Source organism: Nicotiana tomentosiformis, chromosome 12, assembly GCF_000390325.3.
Source record: "Nicotiana tomentosiformis chromosome 12, ASM39032v3, whole genome shotgun sequence".
In the NCBI taxonomy this organism is placed as follows: domain Eukaryota; kingdom Viridiplantae; phylum Streptophyta; class Magnoliopsida; order Solanales; family Solanaceae; genus Nicotiana; species Nicotiana tomentosiformis.
The window spans coordinates 93,477,047-93,503,885 of record NC_090823.1 but is presented as its reverse complement, the minus strand read 5'-3'; the positions used below and the strand labels follow the sequence as shown (position 1 = coordinate 93,503,885).

Here is a 26,839-nt window from a genome sequence, read left to right as displayed (position 1 = left end):
CAAGAACTTCTAATGTGAACAAAATTCCAATAGAATTTCCTTTGCTTAAAAGTTGTATACACCAATCAAAGTGGGACAATGACAGTTAGGTCGGTATTCCAACCCTCTGGACTCTGAACCGTCATAGTTCTTTCACTCCACGTGGCACTTCCGTCGGGCCCGCAAAATCTACATTCTCATCACGTAAATCATACTATTATACAAAACAAATTATATAAAAAAAAGCTCTACCCTAAAAAGAGTAAAGACTAAATAGTCAAAGCTAGTCACTCTCAACCGACGCGCCTCCTGAAAACAGTAGAATGGAACATAAGCGACGCGCCTCCGATTCTACTCCACTACTTTCTTCCTCAAAATTTAAGCAGCTCACCTTTTTCTGTCCCACAAAGTAAAAGCAATTGGAAACTTCAAAAGCAATAGTTTATCTTTCTGTACACTTCTTTCTCTCTGGCAAGTGAAAAGCAATTACTCTTTTCTTGCTTTAAGCGATTCGTTTGCTGAAATCTGAGATTATTCCTTCACTTTCAGGTGATTCTCCTATCATTAGTTTTATGATTTCTGCAATTCGTTTTTCTTCTTTTCTTAATTCAATCGTATTCTTGTCTAAAGTTTCTCCATCAACGTTTTTGTTAGTTTTGTCCATAGTTTGTATACTGAATTTTGGTTGTGTACATTGCTGTTACTTAAGTTTATTACCTCTTAATTGATTTTCCTGGCAATTGCCATTATTTTATACAATTTGACTTCCACCCAAATTGACTGTTGTGAACAAAATATAATGGGGGTTCCCGAGGAACAGTTCAATTGTCAACAGATCACAATTTTTTTGGATGAGTTGACGGGTGTCTGGGCCAGATTACGCACACCTAGACTATTTCACCGAGTACCTGCTAACTCATACCAACACAATACGGGTAACTCTGCCCGCCGAGGCTTGGGCAGATGGAAAAATTAGAGACCTCGCGTCTCACCCCACTTAATTGACCATTTGACCGCACCCAAGCGGTCAAGACGTCACAATTGGAATCATGAGTTAGAATCTCATGCCCTTATGTTTAGTATTTCCCAATTGGGCGTTCACTACAAGATTGATGTGCGCATGCATGCGAGGCCTTCCTTTTGAAGCTGTGGCTCGTAAATGATACCTTATGCAGTTATGCTAGTGTAGCTGTTGCGATTATATTTAATGTAACTTTTAGCATAGTTCATTAAACAAGTTTAGGATACATTAGAGTTATAAACTTTAGTGTGGTGTACAATTTCTCATTTGGTTATTACCAGACAGTTTGGTGATCGAAGAGGGACATCTTTTTGCTGGTTTTGGAGGATGTATTTTCTTCGCGTCACATGACTAATGCTTAAACTTATGGGAAGTGATTATCTCTAGTCCTATCATATTTGTGAAAAAATAAACATTTCCAATATACACTTGTTTTTGCAGTTCGTGGACTGCAAACACAACTTTTCTTTGGCTACTGGATGTTTTCCAGTGATTTTGCTGGCTTATTTGGAAGACGGGGATGAAGCTATATGCTCTTTTGACTTCTGCTGGAGTCAATATTGCAGTCTGTGTGGTGCTGTTCTTTTTGTATTCCTTATTGAGGAAACAACCAACTTTTGTGAATGTCTACTTCAGCCAGAGATTTGCTCCTCATGTACGAACAAGACACCTCGGTACCTTTTGCTTTAACCGATTTGTTCCTTCTCCTAGTTGGATCTTGAAGGCATGGGAAGCATCTGATGAAGAGATAGTTGCTGCCGGGGGCTTGGATGCACTAGTGTTGGTGCGAATGATTGTTTTCAGGTGAAAGCTGAACTTTCCTCATTGTATTAATTACTTCCTCTTCTGTTTTTGCTGAAAAAAGTCAATTTAATGCCTGAAATTCAGAGTTGGCAACATTTTTTTCCCTCAAGTTCGTTCACGTTCCTACTGAAATTTATTGTTTTTTGTGGAATATTTCATCAAGCTGAGGAATCCACTGAAAAGGTGTTTACTTATTGGGGAAAATATTATTGCTTGTTTGCATGGCCTGACCTTAAAATAGACATTGCTCTCATTATAAAGGTGGACAACTTGATTTCATTATACTAGCTTTAATAGATATGCTCAAATGGTGTGCTTTTCCCAGTAAGGATGTATAGCATGTGTCAGATGGTAAATTTGTTAGTTGACAGTATACTGCATGCCTGTCTTTGTTCCTCCTTTTTCAGGTCAATGTACCATTAGTCTTATAAGTGTACTTACCTTTTCCTGCTCTTATTGTGGACAGTTTCCGAATATTCTCCATTGCAGCTATTCTGGGCCTTTTCCTGGTGCTGCCTCTTAATTATTTTGGTCAAGATATTCGACGTCAGCAAATTCCAGCTGAGTCATTGGAGGTATTCACTATTGTGAATGTTGAGGCAGGGTCAAGATGGTATGAAACATGTATAAGTATGCTGCTAATTATTTTAATGTGATAATTAATCTATTCCCTTATAAATGGACATGTACAGATGCATAGTACAAGTGGTGGTTTTGTTTCATATGAAGAAATGACAATAGAAAGCTTTTGTCTTTGTTTAGTGTCCAAAATTCTGCAATGCCAAGCTTTACCCAAAAAAAAACAAAAAGCAAATGCTAAGTTTAGCCTTCTCTGCATTTTGCATCTGAAATTAGTATTACCCAGTAGAGAGGAACTATTATAGAAGAGAGCGACTTGCACGTTTACCAATTCCGATGTTCGCAGAAAATGTGTTAATGACGATGACATTATCTCCTGATTCATGAGTTTCTTTTCTCTTCAGGTTCTGGGTGCACTGCCTTGCACTGTATATTATATCCTGCTCTGCTTGTCTTCTTCTTTACTTTGTAAGAATTTATTGCTATTTCCCAATTATCTGCTTTTCTTTTGAACTTGTGTTTATTTTGTACTAGATACTTCGTACTACGCTATGGATGTGTTTATTTTGTACTAGATACTTCGTACTATGCTATGGCAGTTTTTTTCTTAAAAATTTTGCTGCTTGCTTTTAGGAGTACAAAAGTATCTCAAGGAAGCGGCTGGCGTACTTCACTTCATCACTTTGCCATCCAAGTTACTTCACAGTTCTGGTCCGTGCTATCCCAAAGTCTCAGAAAGAATCATACAGTCATACAGTGGAAAAATTCTTCACGAATTACTACGCATCAAGTTATTTATCTCATCAAATTGTTTATCGCTCTGGCCCTGTTCAGAAACTGCTGGTAAGAATAAGGCACTTTTTATTGTGGTCTAACTAAGAAAGCATTTCGGATGGTGACCTCAAGTCCTAATATCCAAGCTTACCTCTTGAATCTTGTGTTACTCTACCATTGTGGTCAATCTTAAGGTTCTTTGGTTAGTGCGAATTGGTCCCATTTGTTTTGAAAACAAGGTGAATGTTTTTGGCCAATTCTTTTTTTTTTTTTATAAATTTTTTAAGGTGTGTTTGTTTGGCAGTTTTTGCTTAAAGGAAAAAAAAGTTAGTAGCATTTTTCTCAACACTTTTGAAACTGAAATTTTTGCTAAGTTTTTAGAAAATTTGAAAAAACGCCTAGTTTTAAACAAGCGGGATTCAATGGACCTAAGTGAAAAGTAATACTCGAGCAGCACGCCCACCTCACCTCCCTCTCTGTTCTTCTTCTTTGTGTTTTTATAAACCATTTTGATATATCCTATAAGAAGTTAAAAAAAATATCTACATGAGCTAAAGATAACAGTTGGTTTTTTCTTGATCTACGCTTCTGCTTACGCTAGTGTTTTGATATTTATCTTCTTGGTTGGGCTTTTTCTTTGCTCCTTTGCTTTTCTCTTTCTTTGGTGGTTAATGTGCCATAGATTATATGACAACAGACTGATGCAGAGGAGGTGTTCAAGATGCTTAAAACAGCCCCGGAAGAACTTTGTCCTGGATCAAATTTAATGAGATGTGGCCTTTGTGGAGGAACAAATCACTCTTTCAAGATGCTTCCTGCTGAGCGTGTTAGTGATAAAGGAAGAGATGATTCTGACGATTCAGATTTGAGAAAAAAGGTCACATCTGTCCACATTATATTCCATAATTCATATGTTAGGCTATCTTCCATGCGCATATCCTTTATTGCATAGAAGATTATGTCTTCATGAAGTTTTTAGCACATTTTGTTGCTCAGCTTCTCTTCAGTCTGTTGACATAAGTTCACTGCTTTTATACTCTCTGCCTACCATATTGTACTCTGTGGTTTACTTTCACAAAATATTTATGGTTGGTGTCGTGTGTGTATGTGTGTGTGTGTATATATCAATGAATGTAAAGAGAAAAACTGTGGCCACATCTTTTATTTTGCTTAATTTGAATTTTGGGGCTGACTGTTGGTTCTTGGTAGCATAATTGAGAAGGAAGTAAAGAAAATGGTAGGATGATAATATTAGTAACGGACCTTGCAAATAAACATATGGAGTGGCCATGACGGACAAATTTGATACAAAGAGAGTGTTGATTGCTGTCTTTTGGCTTTTAGGTAGAAGTGCTCATTCTAGAAGTTCTCAATGTATTCCTTCCTTGGAGGTTTAGCCAGTGTTGTCAAAGGTGCGCTTAAAGCGCGCTTAAGCCCTAAAGCGAGGCTCAAAACAGGTTGAGCGCTTCGTCTCGCTTTGTGGGCGCTTTAGTATCGCATCAAGGCTCTTAGGCATACTTTTACTTGCCAATGAGTGTAATCTTGAAAAGGCATCATTAAACAATTGATATTTCACTTTATAGTAAATGTTTTCCAATTTCTTTACCCGTATATTTGTTATTCATGCTTATAATTATTAGTCTTAGACTACATATACATATTTTTACTTTTTCTCCGGTTGCGCCTTTTTTCATTAAAGCCCACGCTTTATTTGCGCTTAAAGCCCCAACAGACCTTAGAGCTTTTTTGCGCTTTTCGCCTTTGATAACACTGGGTTTAGTGAGTAAACAAAATACTATCTTCTAACTGCCACTATCTCTAACCGAGTGCAAAACTACTCTGGATCCTTTTTCTTCTCCTCTTTTTTTTTTTCGTTTGTAGCTTTGGATCTCCTATGTTAGGATGACTGAATACTGCTACTTGCTTGGAATAAGCTGGATCATATTATCTACGCAACATATAAAGTATTTAAGGAACAAAAAAAAGATTTTAGGTAGTGGGTTGAGAATTTCACTTCTGTACATTTTCTGCCATGCAAGATGCAAGTTTGTGGACGTTTTAGTTGTGCTTGTATAACCATAGTTGTATCTTTGTCTTTTTCTCCCGCTCATTTTTTCTCTCTGTCTCAGATAACTCTCAATGCCTTTAGATTATTTCGCATGATTCTGCTGCAATCAAGCTAGAAATGTGACGAAAATTCTATGTTTTTAATGCTAATGACGGAGAAAATGTAATCTAGGTTCCTTTCTGTTTCCCATTCTCATAAAGCACTCAACTTTCTAGAACTTTTGCTTAACTTTGTCAAGTGTGTTCATACTGCATGATCCAGCAGTCAAGATTTCCGTTGTCATCTGTTTTTGCAAATAATAAGCATATTCTATATGCTCGTTATGAATTATGTTGCCTGTGAGTAGGTTGCACTGAAACCTGGCCAAAGGATGGTAACTTTTTATTATGATTTTGCCGCTGCATACCTATGGACAAAGTTTCTCTTCAATACTGTGTATCCATCATTACCTCTTTGGTACTTTGTGAAAGTAATTTTATCTGAAATTTTATGTTGTGTACAATTGACTTTTAAAAATTTGGCATGCAGCATGATGAATATAAGCTCCATGAGTTGGTGAATAATAATTAGTAAGAACTAACTTGTCGCAGGCTATTGCTCCAAAGTTTAAATGCTTAAAAAGTTCATGAAATTCCATCCTCTGTGAGAATCACCACATTGGTTGAGGGTATATGGTGTTGTCTTCTTATATGATCTTAGGCAATCCTCACTATATGAGCTACCTTTGAGGTTGAGTTAGGCCCATTATCCATTTTCTTAACATGGTATTAGTCTATTAGACTAGAGTCATCCTATACTTGGTTTACCTAATGTTAAGCCCTCATGTTATGTTGTCCTCACTCCAGATGTCAAGTCTTGGGTGTGCGAGGGGGTGTTAGACTCCCACATTGGTTGAGGGTATGGGCTGTCTCCTTATACAGTTTTCGGCAATCTTCACCTTGCGGGCTAACTTTTGGGCCTTAGCTAGGCTCAATATCCATCCTCTTAACACACTAATATTTCACTTCAATGACAGAGACGACATTTAGTTGCATATGTAACTGAGTATGTGTACGTATTCCTGCTGGCTTTTATTGGTGATTTGCTTTCTTGTGCTCAACCCTTTTTTCCAAGAAATTGGGGTAGTTGCATCTTTGAAACTATTGTTAGCCAATACAAGACGTGAACTGAAGTATATAAAATTTTCTTGCAGGAGTCTGCAGCTGCTTTAGTTTTTTTCAGGAATCGGTATGCTGCTTTAGTTGCTTCTCAAGGTCTTCAATCTAAGAATCCCATGTCATGGGTTACGGATCTTGCTCCAGAACCAGATGATATGTACTGGTCAAACATCTGTGTTCCTTACAGACTCCTTTGGATTCGTAGAGTTGCGCTCCTAGTGGCCTCTATACTTTTTGTGGCATTTTTCCTTGTGCCCGTTTCACTAACACAAAGTCTTGTTCATCTCGACAAGCTGCAAAAGACATTTCCATTTCTTAAAGGAATTTTAAAGAGGTAATGCAGTGTTCTGTCGTCGTTTCTTTTGACCTAGTATCTTGACTTGTACATGGAGTACAAGTGGTATTCCATGTGTGCGCGCGCGCGCGTGTGTGTGTGTGAGAGAGAGAGAGAGAGAGAGAGAGAGAGAGAGAGGAAGGGAGAGAGAGAGAGGGGGAGAGAGAGAGGGAGAGGGAGAGAGAGAGAGAGAGAGAGAGAGAGAGAGAGAGAGAGGGAGGGAGGGAGGGAGGGAGGTTGTGTGCATGTAGATAGCTTATGGACATTATATCAATAAAGTCTGGCTGCACGATTTCAAGACCTAATTTGTTTGAGAGGATGATGCTGGAACTTTTACCTTCTTCCTTTGTATTATGATATTTCCTGTTTGCTTTAATTAGAGCTTTTCAATTTATAAGAGGAAAACATACACGAGCAATGTAGTAATCCTTTTCCCCCTCTTTCTTGCAGGGAAGGAGTGACTCAGCTAGTCACTGGATATCTACCAAGTGTTGTATTAATTTTATTTTCCTACATTGTTCCTCCATTGATGATGCTATTTTCTAAAATGGAGGGCTCTATCTCTCGTAGTGGCAGGAAGAGGAGTGCATGCATAAAAGTTATATACTTCTTCATCTGGAATGTTTTCTTTGGTAACATTGTCTCCGGTTCTGTTATTGAGAGATTAAACAAAATCTTTAAGGATGTAAACAATCTACTTTCAACGGCTGTGCCATCAACGGTAACTGCACCCCCTCTCCGTGTGTTTACCTGCTTTCCCTCTTGGTATAACTATCTTGTTTAAATATTGATAAATATACACCTTCTCTCTCTCTCTCTCTCTCTCTCTCTCTCTCTCTCTCTATATATATATATATATATATATATATATATATATATATATATATATATATCATTATATCTTGAATTTAGGTATTCATATTGTTTTATTTTGAGGCTTTCTTATGTGATTAACGATAATAACTTCTTTTAGCTTTTCTGTTGGTTGATGATTGCCAGAGCTGGTCTTCTTTGTGTAGTTTCTATCTTGGTTTTAGCATTAAACTTGTGGTATGGAAATATTACATGCAAGTTGTGCAAAATTCAATTCAAGGTTATTCAGGAGTGGAAAGGGAAGGTACTAATCCTCTTAAGGAAGTATATATTAGCTTTCCCACATTGTTCGATTTGATAAAGGCAGAAAAGGGAAATATCTTCCATTTTCTGACACTGAAAATAAGAGAAGTCAAACAAAACTGCTGCTTTTCAACATTGTTTGATTTGGTATTCAACATCATTTGATTTGTAAAGGGCAGAGAAGGTAAATATTTAAAATCTGAGGTTGAATTTGATTGCAAGCCAAACAAAACAACAGCAGCATAATGATGTCTTCTAGTGCCAAATCTGCTTCTAACCTGTCTAGTTGGGGATTAGAGAACCTCTCGTACACCTACTTTTTCCCCTTCTTTTTTATAATTTCCTCAGTATCTACGTTTCCCTTAGCAATGTAAATGGACTAGTTTGTTTACCCTAGTCTTTCATCAATGATACTGGTATCGGTATAATTCATTTAATCACGTGACCACAAGAGTTGATTGATTGCATAATATGATTTTTCTTCTTGCAGGCCACCTTTTTTGTGACTTATGTTTTGACATCAGGCTGGGCAAGTCTCTCTGTTGAACTCATACAACCATTTGGTATCATCTGCAGATTGTTCTCCAGGTTTATTCTCAGAAACAGGGAACCATCATCTCATGGAACACTGACTTTTCCATACCATACAGAAGTTCCGAGGATCCTCCTATTTGGGCTTTTTGGCTTTGCATATGCCATATTGGCACCTTTAATACTCCCATTCTTGGTGGTTTATTTTTCCATTGCTTACTTTGTATATCGTAATCAGGTAAATACTTCCCATTTTGTTTAAATCTTCTTTTACATCCTCTTGTTTTTATCTCTATTAGCTCATCGTTATTTTGGTCACTGAGTCTTTAGAATGGACATTCTTGTTGGCACTAACATTTTTCTTTATCAGTATGTATGTTCTGAGAGATGTTCATTTCTTTTGAATCTGACTTTCCAAGATAAAATTTTTTGGAAAAACTAGTAAACGGTAGCTACAAGATAAAGTAGGACCTTTTGCTTTTAGAAAACCAGGACTCCTCTTTCCGCATTCTTCGTGATTCCTTTATTGTCTTCTTCTTATGTAGTTTTCAATGTGTGTTCTTTTATGAATTCTAGAGGTATCAAATAAGCAGTTTGGGCCAAATATTGGTAGGTTAATACAAGTTGAGTTAATGAACATTTCACAGTCAACCTCCTTAAAGGTTACATGGTTAATTTGCACCAAACAACATGTCTTACCAACCTGCGCAATTCAAAAACACTTGCCCATTTATTTCTTCTGTGCATCTTTTGATTTGCTTCTTTTCCCCCCTTCAAAGTGACCCTTCTTGTTGCGATTTCTGCTTTTGCGCTTTTTCTGCTTCTCTTCTACTTTTTCTTCTGCCGACGGTTCTTTGATGATTCTGTTTCTCTTTTTCTTGTGTTCTCTCCTTCACTTTTTTATTCTCCAACTTTGATCTAAAAACGATTACTTGAAAGATAGAAAATGACTTAAAACAAAGCTAACCTTAAAGCAATTAAATATGAAATTAGATGCTACATTATAATTCTTTTCTATAGTTGATTAGTTCAAAACTAAAAATCAACATGTGTTATTGAAGCTATCTTTCTGTGAGCTTGTTGAAATTGCAATTTTTTGATACTTGAACCATTGAGATTGGTATTGTCATTGTTGTAGGACATTGACAGTGTTACTTGCAATTTTAATGTTAGAATAGTTATTCTCTCTCTCACACGCACACACACACACACACACACACACACACATATATATATATATATATATATATATATATATATAAAATATGTTATTTTTGTATTCCTTCTAAATTATGTATTCCCTCTAAATTATAAGCTTTATTTGAAGAAGCTTATGCACTTCACTTCTCACTGCTTCTCTATTAGAACTCAAGAAGTTTCCTTTTCTGCTTATAAAAACACTGCAGTACTTGTTGAGATGAGTAAAGGGATTTATTCTCAATGTTTTTGCTGATCAGCTTGTGTACCTTCCTTTTCACTGATGATATCCATGCGCTTGCATCTTTTTTCCGCTTTATAGCCTGTGGTTTGACAACGTACGGAAACTTTCAGATCCTCAATGTATATGTGACAAAATATCAAACTGGTGGAACCTATTGGCCTATTGTGCACAACACCACAATTTTCTCAATGGTGCTGATGCAAATTATAGCTTTGGCAGTCTTTGGATTTAAAAAATCTTCAACAGCATCAAGCTTCACTATTCCATTGATAATCTGTACACTCCTCTTCAATGAGTACTGCAGGCAAAGGTTTGAACCATTATTCAAGTACACTCCTGCTCAGGTATGACTAATTGTACAATCCATTTTATATGTTCCTCCATGTATGCATCTTATTTCTTGTGTGCGTTTGTACAGATCCTCATTGACATGGATAGGAAGGATGAGGAATGTGGGAGGATGATAGAGATGCATCAACAACTCACATCAGCTTATTGTCAGTTCAAATCAACTTCACCTACACCGGGTAAAGCTGTTCCTGAAAGTGACGAAGAGAACATGAGTATCCATAAGGTTCATGATGTAGAAGACATTAATCCAGGTTCAAATAGCTTAATGACTGTTGTAGGACACTCTTATATATCTGGATGTTTTTTGACACGCTTGACGCTTTGTTGCTTGCAGGGAAAAGTCCTCATTTTCCTCGATCATGTACATCTTTTGATAGTAACAGTCCTCCTCATCTTCCTTTGACATCTTTGGACATTAGAAGTCCTCATCTTCTTTCACCACGTGCGTCTTTGGAAATTAAAAGTCCTCATCTTCCATCATCATGTACGTCTTTGGAAATTAGAAGTCCTCATCTTCCTTCATCACGTACGTCTTTGGAAATTAAAAGTCCTCGTTTTCCTTCATCACGTACGTCTTTGGAAATTAAAAGCCCTTGTCTTCTTTCACCACATGCGTCTTTGGAAAATAAAAGTCCTCCGTGTCTTCCTTCATCACGTACGTCTTTGGAAATTAAAAGCCCTCGTCTTCTTTCACCACATGCGTCTTTGGAAAATAAAAGTCCTCGTATTCCTTCACCACATGCGTCTTTGGAAAATAGAAGTCTTCATCTTCCTTCATCATGTACGTCTTTCGAAAATAAAAGTCCTCATCTTCCTTCACCACGTACGTCTTTCGAAAATAAAAGTCCTCATCTTCCTTCACCACGTAGTTCTTTGGAAATTAGAAGTCCCCGTCTTCCTTCACCACGTGAGTCTTTGGAAATTAAAAGTCCCCGTCTTCCTTCACCACATGCATCTTAGGAAACTAGAAGTCCTCGTCTTTCTTCATCATGTACGTCTTTGGAAGCAGAAGAATCATGTGCCAAGTAGATGAATATTTTCTGTGCTGAATGTGCAATCTTATGACTGTCGATTGTATGGCATGGTTGATTTGTGAAATGCCTTGAGAAGAAACTTCGTGAAATGTAGAGAAAATATTTTTCTTTGGAATATGCCATCTGAAGAGACTACTTGGAAGTGTATATAAATTCTTCGGGGGCGTCTGAAGCTGCAACACTTTAGAGGTACCTAAAGATTATTTTATATTCCTCCCTATATGTTTTTGATATTTTGTATAGATGGTTCCATGATTATGGAGACCCGTGTAAATACATAGATGTAATGGTGAACTGTTGCTTGATATGAGTATGATTTTGTTTCTTTTAAATGAAGTTGTAATATGCAATAAGAAGAATAAAATATTAGAACACATGGGAAAACAACGAGGAAATAGACCTTTATGGCTTTTTACAATGTTTAAATTAAGAAAATGTCTTTTTAAGATCTCTCACATGTAAAAACAAATAGATCTCTCATGTGTAAAAAAAAAAGAGATGAGATTGTAAAACTAAAAATAAATTTGTAATGGGTCATAAAACCATTTGATCCCAACAACGGGTGAAATATTCAAAAATAGCCACAATTTCAAAAGTAGTTGAAATTTAACCACTTTTCATGCAAAGATAAATCTGAACAAAAGCATTATTAAAATCCGAAAATAATATTCCAGCATAATATGCTAGAGTTCTAATTTTTTATGTGTGAACTTCCAGCATAACATTCTGGAATTTTATAATGTGCTAGAGTTCCAATATAATATGCTGGAAGTTGATACACAAGTGCTTCAATCTCCAGTTGTTATGCTAGAACTTTCTGTGTGCTGGAGTTCATACACAGGTGCTCCAATCTCCAGTATATTATACGGGAACTTTCCGTGTTGTAGCAAAATATTGCTTATTTTTCAACGACTTTGCAAATGATGGCTATCTTTCAATTACCAGTCCGAAAACTGGCTAGCCCGTGCTATTCTAACCAAAACAACTACTGTTGTGTTGTAATTATTTTTGGCCTGTTGGACTAGTATATGTACGTCATGTAGGGGTGTACATGTACATGTACCGGGTTGGTTCGGTTTTTATCAAAACCAAACTAACCAACTATATCGGTTTGGATTGGTTCGATTTTGTTGGGTTTTTTGAGTTTTCAGATTTTTTTGTTACATGAATATTATTCTAATCTTACTTTGTTAAAGTTATAGATAAAGTTTTGATAAGTGAATATATGTTTAGTAAATACTGAAAAAATTGACAAACATATGATATATTACAATATTCTAATGGGAGAATTTTTTTAGTAACGCGTGATAGTTATTTTCTGAGTCGTCAAATAATAATTTTCGTTAATGTACGCTTTCAAGGTTAACACATGAAAGGATCCCAAATATTTCAATATTTTTTAAAGAAAAAAAAATATATATATATATATATATATATATATATATCGGTTTGGTTCGGGTTTTTTTACTCAATACCAAACCAAACCTAGTCGGGATTTTTTATCGGTTTGGTTTGATTTTCGATTTGGTGCGGTTTTTCGGTTCGGTTTGAACACCCCTAATGCCAACGCCATGTATAGTAAATTGTGACTTCAATCATGAGAGTGAAATTGTTTTCCTTTTTTTTTTTATTTGGGCAAGCAGGAGCCCATAGTAATGAGAGATTAACATAACAAATTCAGTAGTAAAAAAATAGAGCAAAATTCATTTATAGCCACTCGGCCTAAATTTTTAACACCCGGTAGCCTAAAATTACAATATTCATTTTATAGCCCAAAAGTAATTCTAGTGCCTAGCCCAAAAGTACTTAACTAAGAGGCCAGATCTGCAAAGACAGATCGCTGAAAGAGAGGTGACCACGCCATGGCTGCAAGTAAAAACCTTTGAATCTCCGGTTGTCTCGTGCTTTGCCAGGCCAAGATACGGGTCGGATAGTCTCTATGCCCGATCCAGTTAGCCCAGAATCCGGATAAAATATCATCATTGTCTCAATTGTTATGTACCAAAAAAGAGGAACTAAAATCACAGAAACAGATACAGAGAAAGAGAGATCTAGATGTTGTTGTTGATTGATGCTGAAGAAATGACTGTATAGTAGTACGTATTTCCAGGAATTCAAGGGCTGTTGATTTTATTTTAAAAGTGAAAAAGGAAAATCATTGGCTAAAGAGAGAGGGGCAACCACCCTTTGAATAAAAATCTCAAGCTCTCTGTTATTGTCTCATTTTTTTCTGGGCTAACTTTCTTTGCTCGGGAAATCCTTTGATTTTTACCAAATAAATTTTCACATATATGTCATTAGTTGATTTTGATGAGAATCATAATTTCAGGCCCACCATTGACATATATTTACATGGATATTTATGTATTTCTTTCGGTGAAAATAGATTTGAATATTGGTATATTACAAAATATATACAAAATAGATTGTCACTATACAAAAAATATACAAAATAGGTTGTCACTATACAAAAAATATACAAAATAAATATTTCTGCCTATTAGATGTAATATGTTTGGGCCGGAAGGCCATTTTTTGTTAATGGGCAAAAATATGAGATATTAAAATTTTGAGGGACTATAGAGGGTAGTTTTCTCAAAAGAGATTTTTTCCTTCCTATACAATAATTGAAACTTATTTACCAAAATTATCCTCGTTTTGTATATTACTCACCCTAAACAAAGATTATTTATAAATTATATACAATCCATTATTAGTGCCTTGAATTAGGGGATTTAGTTAGATCATTTTTCTTTTTTCTCTCCTCTCCTCTTTCCTCACTGCTGCATCTCTCATCAATTTTTCTTTCTTTCTTCATCTTTCTCTCTCGCCGTTTTTCTCTCTCAATAAGGTAAGCCTAAAAATTGTCTTCTGCCAATCAACCTACTGAAGTAACCTCCAGGTCGTAGGAATTGAAGATTCGAACACTAATCTCTCATAAAGCTTTGAATTCGAATTTGGATTTTCAAAAATCATTATTTGTTTGGATTGGGTGTTGTTGCAAACAATTTGGAATATTGTTTGGAATTTATATCTTAATTTTGAGGGTGCTTGGTGAAGATTAGACTTGATTCTGGCTGAATTTCAGATTGAAACTCGAAGAAGAAGAAGAAGAAGAAGAAGAAGAAGAAGAAGAAGAAGAAGAAGAAGACGACATGACATACAATATACTTACGAAATTGTAGTAAAATTGTAGGTAAATTGTATTCTGTTGTAGTTATATTTTTTATTTATTTAAATATTGTATGAAAGTTGAAAAATAGTTGTATGATGATAAAATCTAGTTGCCTCCCCATGTATAATTTGAGAAACTAGTGATATTTGACATATCAACACCTCTTGGTATTTAACTCTAATATTCACACAATTAAGTATCACGAAATTTTTCTTTAGCAAATGTCTTTGAACGAATAATATTTATCTGATTATGCTATCAGCTTAATACAATTGATTTCCTTAAACATGCATTACTTTTCGTAATGCGGAGGAAATCAAAACTACATCATAAACACCGAAAGCCTGCAAGTCTATCACGTAACTAACTTGAAAATAGGGCTCCTTATTACTTAGACAAATGGCAATACCCAGTACAAGTACTGAGAATTGGCACAGAGACATTTTAAACTTATCGACTTTTTTGACAATTATAGTCACAAGTTATTTGGTCAAATTACATAATCAAATTTTACCCTCAATGAAATTATAGTCAATTGCGACTTGGAATGTAATATTGAATTAGTCACATTGCATTTGATTTTATAATATTGAATTACAACTAGCTATACATTATATACTTATTTACAACTAATCTACAATTTATCTACAACTTTCAAATATTATTTCTACCCAATTAAATACAACTACAGTATCATACAACTTAAATACAATTATTATACAAAATATCTTTTGTATATTTTGTATCTGATTTGTATATATTTTGTGTGTAGTGTGTGCTTCTTCCTCTCTAAAATTCCAATCAAAACTTACTTTCTTAATACAATTTTGATACATATCAACAACTTTATGTAAAAAGATAGTATTGATAACTTAAATACAAATTTTATACAACGATTAATACATAATACAACTATTTTTCAACTTTCATACAATATTCAAATAAAAAAATATATATAACTACAACAGAATACAATTTACCTACAATTTTACTATAACTTTACTATAATTTCTTAAGTATATTGTATGTCATGTCTTCTTCTTCTTCTTCTTCTTCTTTTTCGAGTTTCAATCTGAAATTCAGCCAAAATCAAGTCTAATCTTCACCAAAATACCCTAAAAATTGAGATATAAACTCCAAACAATATTCCCAATTGTTTGCAACAATACCCAATCCAAACAAATAATGATTTTTGAAAACCCAAATTCAATTTCAAAACTTCAAAACTTTTTAATGGCTGTCAATGGTGGAAACTCTATGCAACAAGAAATCCATTGATGAATTACTACAATATCTTCGTCTTGAATTTAGTAATTCTTTTCAATGTTTGTAATTCACACTTTTGAATTGCAATCTTTGTCCTGCGAACTCTAAATTTTATAATAACCAATTAAGTGTGAAAGTTCTACTGCGAGAAATCATATTCTTTTATTAAGATCACACTACTGGAAAGAAAGCTAGACGATGGGTATACTAGAAAAAGGAGAGAGAGAGAGAGAGAGACACGAAGAGAGAGAGAGAGAGTGGACAAGTATAAATGAATAAGGAAATAACTGCTATTCCTTATTCAAATTCTAATATAAATAGATACTAATTTAAAACTTATTTGTATATAATTGATAAATTATATATGACCATGTAATTAAATTAAAACTTGAGTAAGGAGAGTAATAAAATTTCAAATAATGTATAGGAATGTAAAAATTCCTTCTCAAAAAAATATGATGTTTTATGTGGATAAGAGGGATAAATTAAACATTGGAGAAGAGGGTAATTGATTAAAATGTCATAGGATCAAAGGTGAAGAGAAAGGAAGTCGATAATTTAAAAAATGTTATATAGAGGAGACTAAGAGCATATTAACTCTTCTATTTTTCAATGATATTTATCTCTATCAAAGAAACAGAAAAAAGGGGGAAAATACCCCACTGCTATAGTAGAACTTTATGACATTCTCTGCAACTAAAACCTAAAATGACCTCAAATTTCTTCTGCGGCATACCCAGATCTCTTCTCTCCTCGATTAAGTTTCTCCTCCACCTCTTCTCAATTTTGTGAAAGTCACCCACCCCTTACTTTAATTTCCCTCTACTTTCATTTCATATCATTCAACTGTAAGAAGTAGTCACTCCATCAGAGACCAATATTGAATTTTTATATAAAATTTCTATTCTGTGTATAAGAGAAAACCTTCTTTCATCTTTTTCTTTTCATACCATTCATCTATAGAGTTTACACTTTTATTATCAAGCCAATTTTTATAGAAAATAATCTTCTTGGTAAAAGAGAAAAGATCTTCCCCATCTTCTCCTTTCATACCAATCATCTGTAAATTTTACATTTATAATCCAAGATTGAACTTTTATACAAAAATATCATCTGGGGTGTGGAAAAAAGGGGACAAAAAGTAGATCATCTTTTTACCAATTCAGTAGTCCAGAGCTACAGAAATTATCAATAACAAACATATGTAGTTCCTAAGAAATTTCTTTTGTTGTGCTCCTTAGATGTTCAAAAATCTTGCTAAAGCCCCTGCATCTTTTCGTCAACTTTTCAAGATATTGCAGTGGGATTTGCTTACCAAGTAAAAGGTAACTTAAATTGTGACATAGCTTTTACTAACTAAGTAGGAAAAATTTAGCTACAGTAGTAGCTAGGGTTCGGTCGAAGTAGCTTCTTAATTAATTTTTTATCATCTTATGGTGCAGGAAGCTCTTAAAAGGATCTGCAGTTGGGAGCGTGCAAATTATATTAGTCTTTTGGTTGATTTTATAACATGATATTTGTTTATTCGTAAAACGATACAGTTAAATTTAGATGTGATTTTTAAATAAATAAACTAATTTGATTCTGAAATAATATAATAATTGAAATAATATACAATACTTAACCTTAGAAAGTAGATGAAATAACAAATACAACGATTCAATGAATACGGTTTTCGAACACAATAATGATGAGATCTAAAAGTAAAAAAGTAAAATTGTACAAAGCTTTGTATAAAATATAGTATATGTTCTTCCCAGAAAATTCGTCTCTTTTATAATGGTAACTGAACTCACTATTTATAGCTATTCCTAGGGAAAAAGGTTCCGGGATCATGCCCTCCTTTAATGCCAATTATGAGGGTCATTGATTGAGATGTAACGTTGAGTATAAATGGCAAATTCTCTGTAACAGACCGTTGCTCTTAATGCTGTAGAATATTCCTTAGTAAATGCTACCGGGCGCAAAACTTTTAATACACTTTTATGAACGTTATCCGTTCCGCTGACAAGCGTAGTGGCTGCGTTCGGTTCTCAACCATCCCATCTTCGATTCCACGTGTCCTCCTTTTAGTTGGCCACATGTCATATCATATTTTACCCTATATAGATAACCCCCCTGCTTTCCGGTGACATAACTTTGTGTTACCGGGAAGTTGGTAGAAATACTTTTTTGGCGGGAATTACTATAGCTCCCTCTGAAAGTCTTTGACAGTTGATTAGACGCACGTCTCTCCGCATTTAATGTCCCGAACACGCGTCATTCCATGATTCAGCAGAACTTTTGTCGATTATCGAGGTAATCATGGCCATGAATTTAGCCGCCAGAATTTTACTTATACGCAACTTTCTTTTCCTTTACGCTTCGCAATTGCTTTGCATCCTTGTTTTCCATCCTTTTCCTAATTTTCTTCAAATACACTATTTACCTCCTTATTTTCTAATGACTTCTTCTTCCAAATGTGGTGGTTCTTCAAAGAATAAGAACAAAACCGAGGACTCCATTCCTCCAACAGTGGATTCCATCATCCGAATAAGGCTTAGTACTTCAAAGGATTTTGAAGAGAAATTCCCTACTGCTAACCCTCGTACATGGGATATTAGTAGGTACCCTTCTTCCATTCGTCCTTCCAGTATCCCTAGATTGAAGGAGGACTGTCGCTGCAATGAGTTGGAAATCATTGCTCCTGATCTATCGGAGCGAGTGACCCTTCCCAAGGAAGGTTTTACATACTTTTTCACGTATCCCTTTACTTTGGGTGCGTTTTGTTTGAGTAGGGAGCTTGATTTTGTGATTGCGGAGTTTTGCCTTCGCTACTAGGTGAGTTTGGCACAGGTAAGTCCTTCAGTGTGGAGGACGATCGCCTGCCTCCGACGCTTGTGCCAAGAAACTGGAGAGGTGCTAACCTTAGCTCATGTGATGAATCTCTATTCCCACAAAATCTTCTGCGGGGGCATGATAAACCTTTGCAAGCGTGGCCACATGCTTTGTTGTCTAGCACGGATGATGACAACGACCGTGGGTGGATGGAGCGGTTCGTTGTAGTTGCCACCAACGACATCATTCCGACAACGGCTTCATCATTTTCGGTTGCTTGGAATCGCAGTCGTAAGTTCTTTGTATAATATTCCTATTACTAGATATTCTTTTATGGCCGTATCATCTCTTCACCCTCCGCATGTTGCAGCAACTTGATGGCTCCCGCCGGTGGTGGAAGGTTTGAACCGGTGGGTTCAGAAGATTTTGGACGATACAACGCCCGAAACACGTTCATGGAAAGAACTGGCCCTTAAGTACGAGTGGAAGGCCAAAAATCATGGTAACTCTAATTTACCTTGCTTCAATTTTTGTATATGAAGAACTTGGTTGAACCCTTCTGACTTTGTTCATGGAATTAGGTTTACCTGTGGGCTCTGTTGCTGTCCCCGAGGAGGACGTTCTGACTGATCCTGCTGGTGCAGCGAAGCTGCTTCACGAAGCACTTACTCGAACATGTATCTCCAGGCCTGTTTCGGGTGCAAATATTTCTTTACGGAGTCCCCGGCCGGAGGATAAACAAACAAAGAGAAGACACTCCTCCGCGTCCGAGGAAAAGAATAAAAGGGCAAAGACGGATGCCCCCGAATCGTCTCCGGTGGCGATGATGACTGATCCTCCTTCTGGGCCTGTCGTAGACACCGTGATGATTGACGATGATGAAGAAGATATTGATGAAGAAGCTTCTTTACACAGTAGGCGACGATCCTCATCATCTCAACAGGATGCTCAATCTGTTGAGCTAGTTTCACCAACTGAAGACGACGTCTCAGCACTTTGGGGAGACTCTAATTTAGTAGAGTATGCCAACTCCCGCTTTCATGCCTCAATTGCTGTAACCGGTGATGCGAGGCTGAGTACCGGGTCCCTGCCATCTTTGGTTGGCGAGTATCAAACAACCTACACTGCATTGGATACAGCTGTTTCTCACTCTTCAACTCCATCAGCTCCATCTCCACATTCACCAACACCAGCAACTGCTACATCACTTCCATCTTCATCCACTCTTCCACCAACAGTTGTTATATCACCTCAATCAGCCGCATCTGACCGTGAAGAAGGTGTTCCTCTTCCACAGTCCCCAGTTCATGGAAATTTGGGGAAAAATTATGCCGCCCTTCTGAAGATCCATAAAGGAGGAGGAACGTTACTCTTTCGGTCTCTACCAGGTGCAACTTGTTGTCCTGACCGGTGGAGCTTGCTAATTATCTGAAACCTTTGGCTTCAGAAAAGGACTGGGAAAAGATTCAGGCACTCCCGGGAGAGTGCTTGTTAAACAATGCCACGCACAATGCCGCAACGGTACGTTCCTTCCTTCCTCTGTTATTTCTTTTACTTTGAACAATTGTATTCTAAATTTTACCTCTTCTTATTTTATAGGCCAACTTTCTTGCTTCTGAGGGCCTTCAAAGGTTGATTCGTGAGAAGTAAGAACTTACTTCTGATCGAGATCAACTTTTGGCTGAACGGGACCAGACTGTTCTCCGTCTCTCGAAACTGGAAACCAGAGTTGCTGAGGCCGTTGTTTTGGAGGCTAGTTTGCAGCAAACGAGCAAGAAGTGGTAAACCTCAGCCAAGAAATTGGACCGCTAAGGGTTAGATTTGATGAGGCCAAGGCCATATGGGCAGAAGTCCAGAATGCCATTCTTGCTGCAACGGACCGCGAGGCTGCCTCCACTGAAAAAGTGATTAACTTGGAAGCAGCTTTGAACTCCAAAAGTTAAGAGTTGGCTGTCGTGGAGGCAAAACATGCCCAGCTAGAAGAGAAGTACATGAAAACTATCGAGGATAGTAGGCTCTTTAGTTCAACTGTCTGTGAGCGCGATATCAACTCCAATCTGCTAGATCCGCCCGGGAAAACCTTTCCTCCAAGGTCACTCAACTCAAAGAAGAACTTAAGCGCCGAGTGGTTTCCCTCATTGTTGAAAAAACGTATCCCATGTATTAATGTAGATTGAAGTTGTAAGAGTAGTTGGAGGTTTTAATATCACTAAAGAGCTGAATCAAGAAAGCTCAGTTTGTAGCGATTTTTGCCGAGGGGTTTTCAAGGAAATATTCATCTGGATTCGAGCCATTCAGAGTTGGATAATCGCGGAAAAAGCTTGCCAATGGATTAAGTTAACGTGTTTTGAGGTAAGTAACACTTCTAAACTTGGAGCTGGGGGTATGAACCCTGATTATACGTATTATGTGAATTGTTTGGAGATGACGCACATGCTAGGTGACAGACGTGTAGGCGTGCACCATAGAAATCTAGACTCAGTCGATTTCGTAGAGTTGTATAGTCAATTAACTTGTATTTTTTCATGTATTTTTATGTGTTAGAGAAACTGAGCTGTGACTCATATTAGAAATCATGCTTAGGTAAATGTTGGTATTATTGGGACCCACTGAGGTCATTTCTATTGTCGAATTATATGTTTAAACTGTAATTTCATACTCAGTCATATTCATTCATTGCATATCATATCTCAGTCTCTGTTGTTATTTATTGATACATCATATCATCATTTTTGGCTAATTTCATGACATTGTGAACCCGAGAGATTGATGATCGAGTGAGGCCGAGGGCCTGATTGTGAGGATAATTATGGGATCGGGCTGCATGCCACAGTATGCTATATTGGCTTTATATACTTTATTATTATATGGACTAGGCTGCACGCCGCAACATGCCATATAGGCTTTATTGTTATGGGATCGGGCTGCACGCCGCAACAAGCCTAAATGACTTATTATAGCGCTTGGGCTGAAGGAGCCCCTCCGAAGTCTGCACCCCCCACAGTGAGCTCAGATGACATTATATTTGGGATGAATTTCCTAAGGCATGGAGTTGCCTTATTTATTTATGTTAGGCATGGACTTCCGAGGGCATGGGGTTGCCTTAATTATTTATTTATATTTGGGATGGACATCCAAGGGCATGGAGTTGCCTTATTTATTTATTTATTTATATTTGGGATGGAGTTCCTTGGGCTGGATTGGCAATGTACAGTACTGGGGGACTGAATGTCGGTTATTATGTATATATATTTGGGATGGATCTTCCCAGAGTTGGATTGGCCATATACAGTACTAAGTGACTGTATGCAAGTTGTCATTTATATTTGGGCTGAATCTGCCCTGTACAGTGCCGAGTGACTGAGTGTGCTGAATATTGAGCGTAATGAGTGAAAATGTGAGACAGTGAGATTGAGTACTCTGAGAGTGTGAGTACATGAGTTAATCATTGTACTGCATTGTATTAGACATGCATACTTGATATGTAGGAATAAAGAAGTATTTTTTCTCATGCCATCTGATAATGAAATTTCTTATTCGTCGTTAAAGGTTTTAAGAAAAATCACAGATTTCAGACTTACTCAAATTTTCAGTGATTTTCGGCAAAAGATTTGAGTTTTACTGTTATACTTGAAAAGAAAATGTTTATTTTTTGGAATTGTATACGAGCTGAGCATTTTATTATTGAGTTATTACTTGTGCTACTTTAAATTGTATTGTTATGAGATGTTATTGGTTATTGGTGTGGACTCTGACCTTGGTACAAGCTCGTCACTACTTTCAACCTAAGGTTAGGTTTGTTACTTATTAAGTACATGGGGTCGGTTGTACCCATACTACACTTTTGCACCTTGATGCAGATTTTGGATGCTGATGTTGTTGTACATGGCGGGAGCTAGCATTGAATATGTACTTGCAATCCAGTCACAACTGCCTCTTGATCTTGGTAGCTTTAGATTTAAAAATATGTTCATGTATTTTCAAACAGATGATGTATTTTTATTTCACACCAGCTTTGTAAATTCTAATCTTAGAAGCTCATGATTTGTACTAGCAGTCCTTGGGGAGTGTATTAGAGTCAGCTAAATATTAATTGAATCGGATTATTGTTATTTGGCTTACTTAGCGAGGTTAGGTGCCATCACGACTAGTTAAATTTTGGGCCGTGACATACACACTGCTATTACTTTTCAGCACTTATTTTAGGAATAGAAAAATAGTCGACCAATAGGAATGTATGTGAAATACAACAACTTTCACCACTTGCACTCTTCCTGCATATGACAGGTTCCTTGACCCCCAACATTTCACCTTACAGTGATCTTATCCACCAGTGCTTCACAATCCATTGCAGATAACTTTTTAGGTGATATATGCACCTTTTTTTTTTATAGGCACCCCTTTTTATAGCATGTCAGTTCACACAAATCATTCAAGTATTGGCTTTCCATGTTGGCACTAAATATATTCGACTTATCAACATTTGTTGTGAGCCCTGAAGCATTAGAGAAAAATTACAAACTTCTAAGCATCAACACAATTGCCGGGAACTCTCTTTTGCAGAACATCAGCATATCATCTTCAAAGCAAAGGTGATTAAATTTGAGCCCCTTGTATTTAGTATGGAAAGCAAATCCATCATATTCAGCTACCAATCTCATTATCCTTGTAAAGTACTACATACTAATAACAATTAGCAGGGGAGATACTGGGTCCCCCTGTCTTAACCCTCTTTCCCCCTTAATACATCCATACAATCCTCCATTAATGGCTATTGTGTACTAAGTGGTTGTTATACAATTCATTATCCACCCGATGAACTTGCATGGAAAGTTTAAGGCATGTATCATTTCTTCCACAAATCTCCATTCCACTAAATCATATGCTTTCTTAAGATCTATTTTGATTAGGCAACTTTTAGTTGTCTTCTTCATGTTGTAGAGTCTTACTAGGTCCTGACAAATTAGTATGTTTTGAGCAATGGATTTGCCTTCAACAAAGGAACTTTGATTTGCTAAGATGATCGTTGGTAACACCTTTATTAGTCTCTGGCACAACATCTTTAATGTGATCTTGTACACAATATTGCAGCATGCTATAGGTCTATAATCTCCTACAGATTCTGCATGTGTTCCTTCTGGAATAAGGGTAATCACTGTGTTGTTGATCACTTGTAGCATTTTTCCAGTTCTTAAAAATACTAACACCCCAGCAGTTAAGTCCTTCCCAGTTATTCTCCAGCTATCTTTAAAAAATTGACTCTCATAGCCATCTGGGCCAGGGCTTTTGTCCCCTAATATTGCCCATAATGCATGTTTCACCTCATTATCTAAAAAATCAGCCTCCAGTACATTTCTGCTATCCTCAGATACCACATGCCCCTTCTTACTAAACTGCCACATACATGGTCTCTACTCCTCTTGCTTGCTCCCAATAATGTTGTACAGAAGTCAATGAAAGATTTTTCAATTCCATCCATCTCTGTTATGATCTCCCCATTGGCATCCCTTATTGAGAATATCCTATTGGTGTGTCTCTTGGCTTTCATAAAACTATGAAAGAATTTGGTATTTAGGTACCCTTGCAACACCCATTGCATCTTACTTTTCTGCCTAAGTTATTCGTATCTAGCTTCCTTCCAATTACTATATTCTTGTGCAAGCCTGCTTTCCTCTTTATGTAGCACATGATTTGTTGGATCTGCCTAGATCTTTACTTGGCATGATAGAAGTTCCCCCATTTCTTTGCATGCTTGCTTCTCCACCTCACTAAACCTATTCTTATTGATATTTTGCAAGACCCTCTTGAGTTTTTTTAATTTTCCTACCAGCTGGTATTGTTTTGTCCCTGTGATCCCTAACTTCTAGCTTCCTTCCATTCTTTCCATGAATTCTGGTGCCATGCTCCACATGCTAAAGTACTTAAATTATTTTCTTATGGTATTACCACCCTGTTTCCATTTGGTAATAGCAAGACTTGATCATAGAGTCCCTCATCCATGTAGTGCACTGTGGATGCAGGGCGTTGGGAAATTCACTCACTATTGATCACTACTGTATCTATTTTACTGAGTACTCTGTCATTCCCTTCTTGTTTGTTGTTCCAAGTGAAGAATGAGCCTGTAGATCTGAGGTCGTGTAGTTCACATGCCTCCATACAGTGCTTAATATCCTTAATTTCTGCTACTGTTACTGGCCTTCCTATTCTTTCTTCACTACGTAATACATAGTTGAAGTCCGCCATCATTCCTCATGGCCCCTGAGTCTGAGCATATATTTTCCTTATATCATCCCAAATTCCTCTTCGAAGATCCTGGTCATTGTAGCCATACTCTATAGTAATATAAAAATTTTCTCTATTGCCTCTATGTTTTACTCCACAATGCATTAGTTGTTCCGTTACTTAGAGTATATCAACCTCATATATCTGAGGCTTCCATAGTAACCATATTCTACCTCCTGGATGCTTCATAGAGTTTGTGCTGAATGGCCACCCACCACATAGATTAAGATATTCTCTCTGAGCCATTGCTCTCTTAATCTTCATTTCTAGGAGCCCAAACAAACCAGCTTTCACATTATGCAAAAACAGGTTCACCTCCTTCTGCTTTGCTTGCTTGTTTAGTCCCCTGACATTCCAACAACCTATATTATCCATTAGGAAGGAGGTAGCCCCCACCCTTCCTATGGTTTGGTCCTGAGTCAGCTTGTTCATCCTCAGGGTTAGATAAACTTGCCATGCTAACATTTCTTTACACAAGAGCTGCATAGGAATTCCCTAGCTTCAATGGCATCTATCTTGGTTCCGCAGCCTTCATGACCTTCCCAGTGCCCCTTGCAGTTTGACATAGTAGTTTCCTACCTCTGGCATGTCTTCCTTTTGCTGTGTTTCTACCCTGCATGCCTTCATATTCTCCCATTCCTTTCCTTTAGTTCTAGTAGTATCTTTTGATCTCCCCCATCCATCCTTTACCGATTTTCGTTGATCAGTCTGTACTTTGCATTGGCTAGGTTGTTCCTTGGACTCCTCCCTTCTCATAAATTTTCTACATTCTTGTTGTTCATGCCCAAAGTTTTTGCATGTCGTACATAGTACCGACTTTCATTCATAGGAAACCACTTGTTCTATGATCTTCCCCACATCATTCTCAAGCATAATCCTAGCTGGGTACTCTTGTTTTAGTGATACCTCAACAAGGACTCGTGCATATGTAAGCCTTTCCTTCTATGTTTTAGCTCTGTCAGCCTTCAATGGATTCCCTACCAATCTTGCAATTTTTATTAGAGCATTCTTTCCCCAATACTTAATATCCAGTCACGCTTGCCTAGTCTATATAGGTATTTTGTCTATTGTCTTATTCTTCTTCTTCTTCATGTCAATATCCTGTTTCTATGGCTTGACCACCATAGGATTTTTATCGAACATCTCGACTTCTTCTTCGATTACTTTAATTTTGCTTTCCTCACTATGAAATCGTACTAAAACCACACCCTTATTCACTAGTGCAACTTTATCAATTACGTTATTCCCCCAAATTATGCAGAAATACCCATCCATTACCGACAAGGGTGGATTAGAACCCAACACAAAGCAAATTACTGCCGAGCTCTAATATTCTACTTTCTCTTTGATATCATCCGCCGTGATTTTCACATTTTGCCCGGCCTCTAATTCACTACCCAAGTTGAACCCCTCAGCCATAGGTATTGAACCCACTATTTTACTCCATGAATTCATCGCACTTTGTCTTTTCCTTGTTTCTACATCCCCCACTGTCTTCTCTTCCACTATATCTACACATGAGCTCTTCCCACTGCTCTGACTTACACAATTCTCACTTCTATTGATCAATTTTTGTTGAATTGACATTTGATCCATTCCCACTAGTGTCAATTCCAGTGGCGCAATACCTTGCAGTACATTTGTGCTACGTATTTTCTTTGCATCCGTTGATTGTGAGATGACTTTCTTCCCAATATTTGTGACATTACCGTGTCCATGCTGCTCTCCCTCTCCGATTTTTGATTTCCTACCCAATATTCTATGTATACTATTGTCACGACCTGAAATCTGACCTGTCGTGATGGCGCCTATCTCAATACTAGGCAAGCCGACAATCTCAATAAAACACATATCTTTTAAATTTGAAAATGTAATATCTAAGTTTAACGGAAAAAAATCTCACAATCTTATATATAAACACTCCCAAAATCCGGTGTCATGGAGTACATAAGCATCTAATATGAATACAAATCTGAAAAATACTGTCTATAATAGTTTGAGACCAAATACAGTAAATAAGGAGATATGAAAGGAGAGACAAGGTCTGCGAAATACGACAGCTACCTCTGAATCTCTGAAAAATCAACTGCGCGAAAGAATCAACACCTGC

General features: G+C 36.9%; 1 protein-coding gene and 1 long non-coding RNA gene across 4 annotated transcripts; both read left to right on the top strand.

Annotated features, from left to right (window-relative positions):
• The first annotated feature begins 265 nt into the window (after positions 1-265).
• Positions 266-11,521, top strand: LOC104115003 (CSC1-like protein RXW8). Of its 3 annotated transcripts, none has more exons than XM_070192245.1 (12): positions 266-528; positions 1,442-1,804; positions 2,271-2,417; positions 2,788-2,851; positions 3,017-3,226; positions 3,855-4,034; positions 6,418-6,716; positions 7,167-7,437; positions 8,323-8,601; positions 9,915-10,148; positions 10,223-10,406; positions 10,490-11,521. In XM_070192245.1, the coding sequence occupies exons 2-12, from the start codon at positions 1,521-1,523 to the stop codon at positions 11,113-11,115; spliced, it is 2,778 nt and encodes a 925-aa protein (XP_070048346.1). In that variant the 5' UTR covers positions 266-528; positions 1,442-1,520; the 3' UTR covers positions 11,116-11,521. The 3 variants fall into 3 exon arrangements, with proteins under 3 accessions (XP_070048346.1, XP_070048347.1, XP_070048348.1); XM_070192246.1 differs by having other exon boundaries at positions 267-528; positions 1,712-1,804; XM_070192247.1 differs by lacking the exons at positions 266-528; positions 1,442-1,804; positions 2,788-2,851 and having other exon boundaries at positions 2,288-2,417.
• LOC108948299 (uncharacterized) lies at positions 4,041-6,239 on the top strand. The gene is made up of 2 exons (XR_011413129.1): positions 4,041-5,150; positions 5,220-6,239. It is a non-coding gene; the product is annotated as an uncharacterized lncRNA (long non-coding RNA).
• Positions 11,522-26,839: the final 15,318 nt, after the last annotated feature.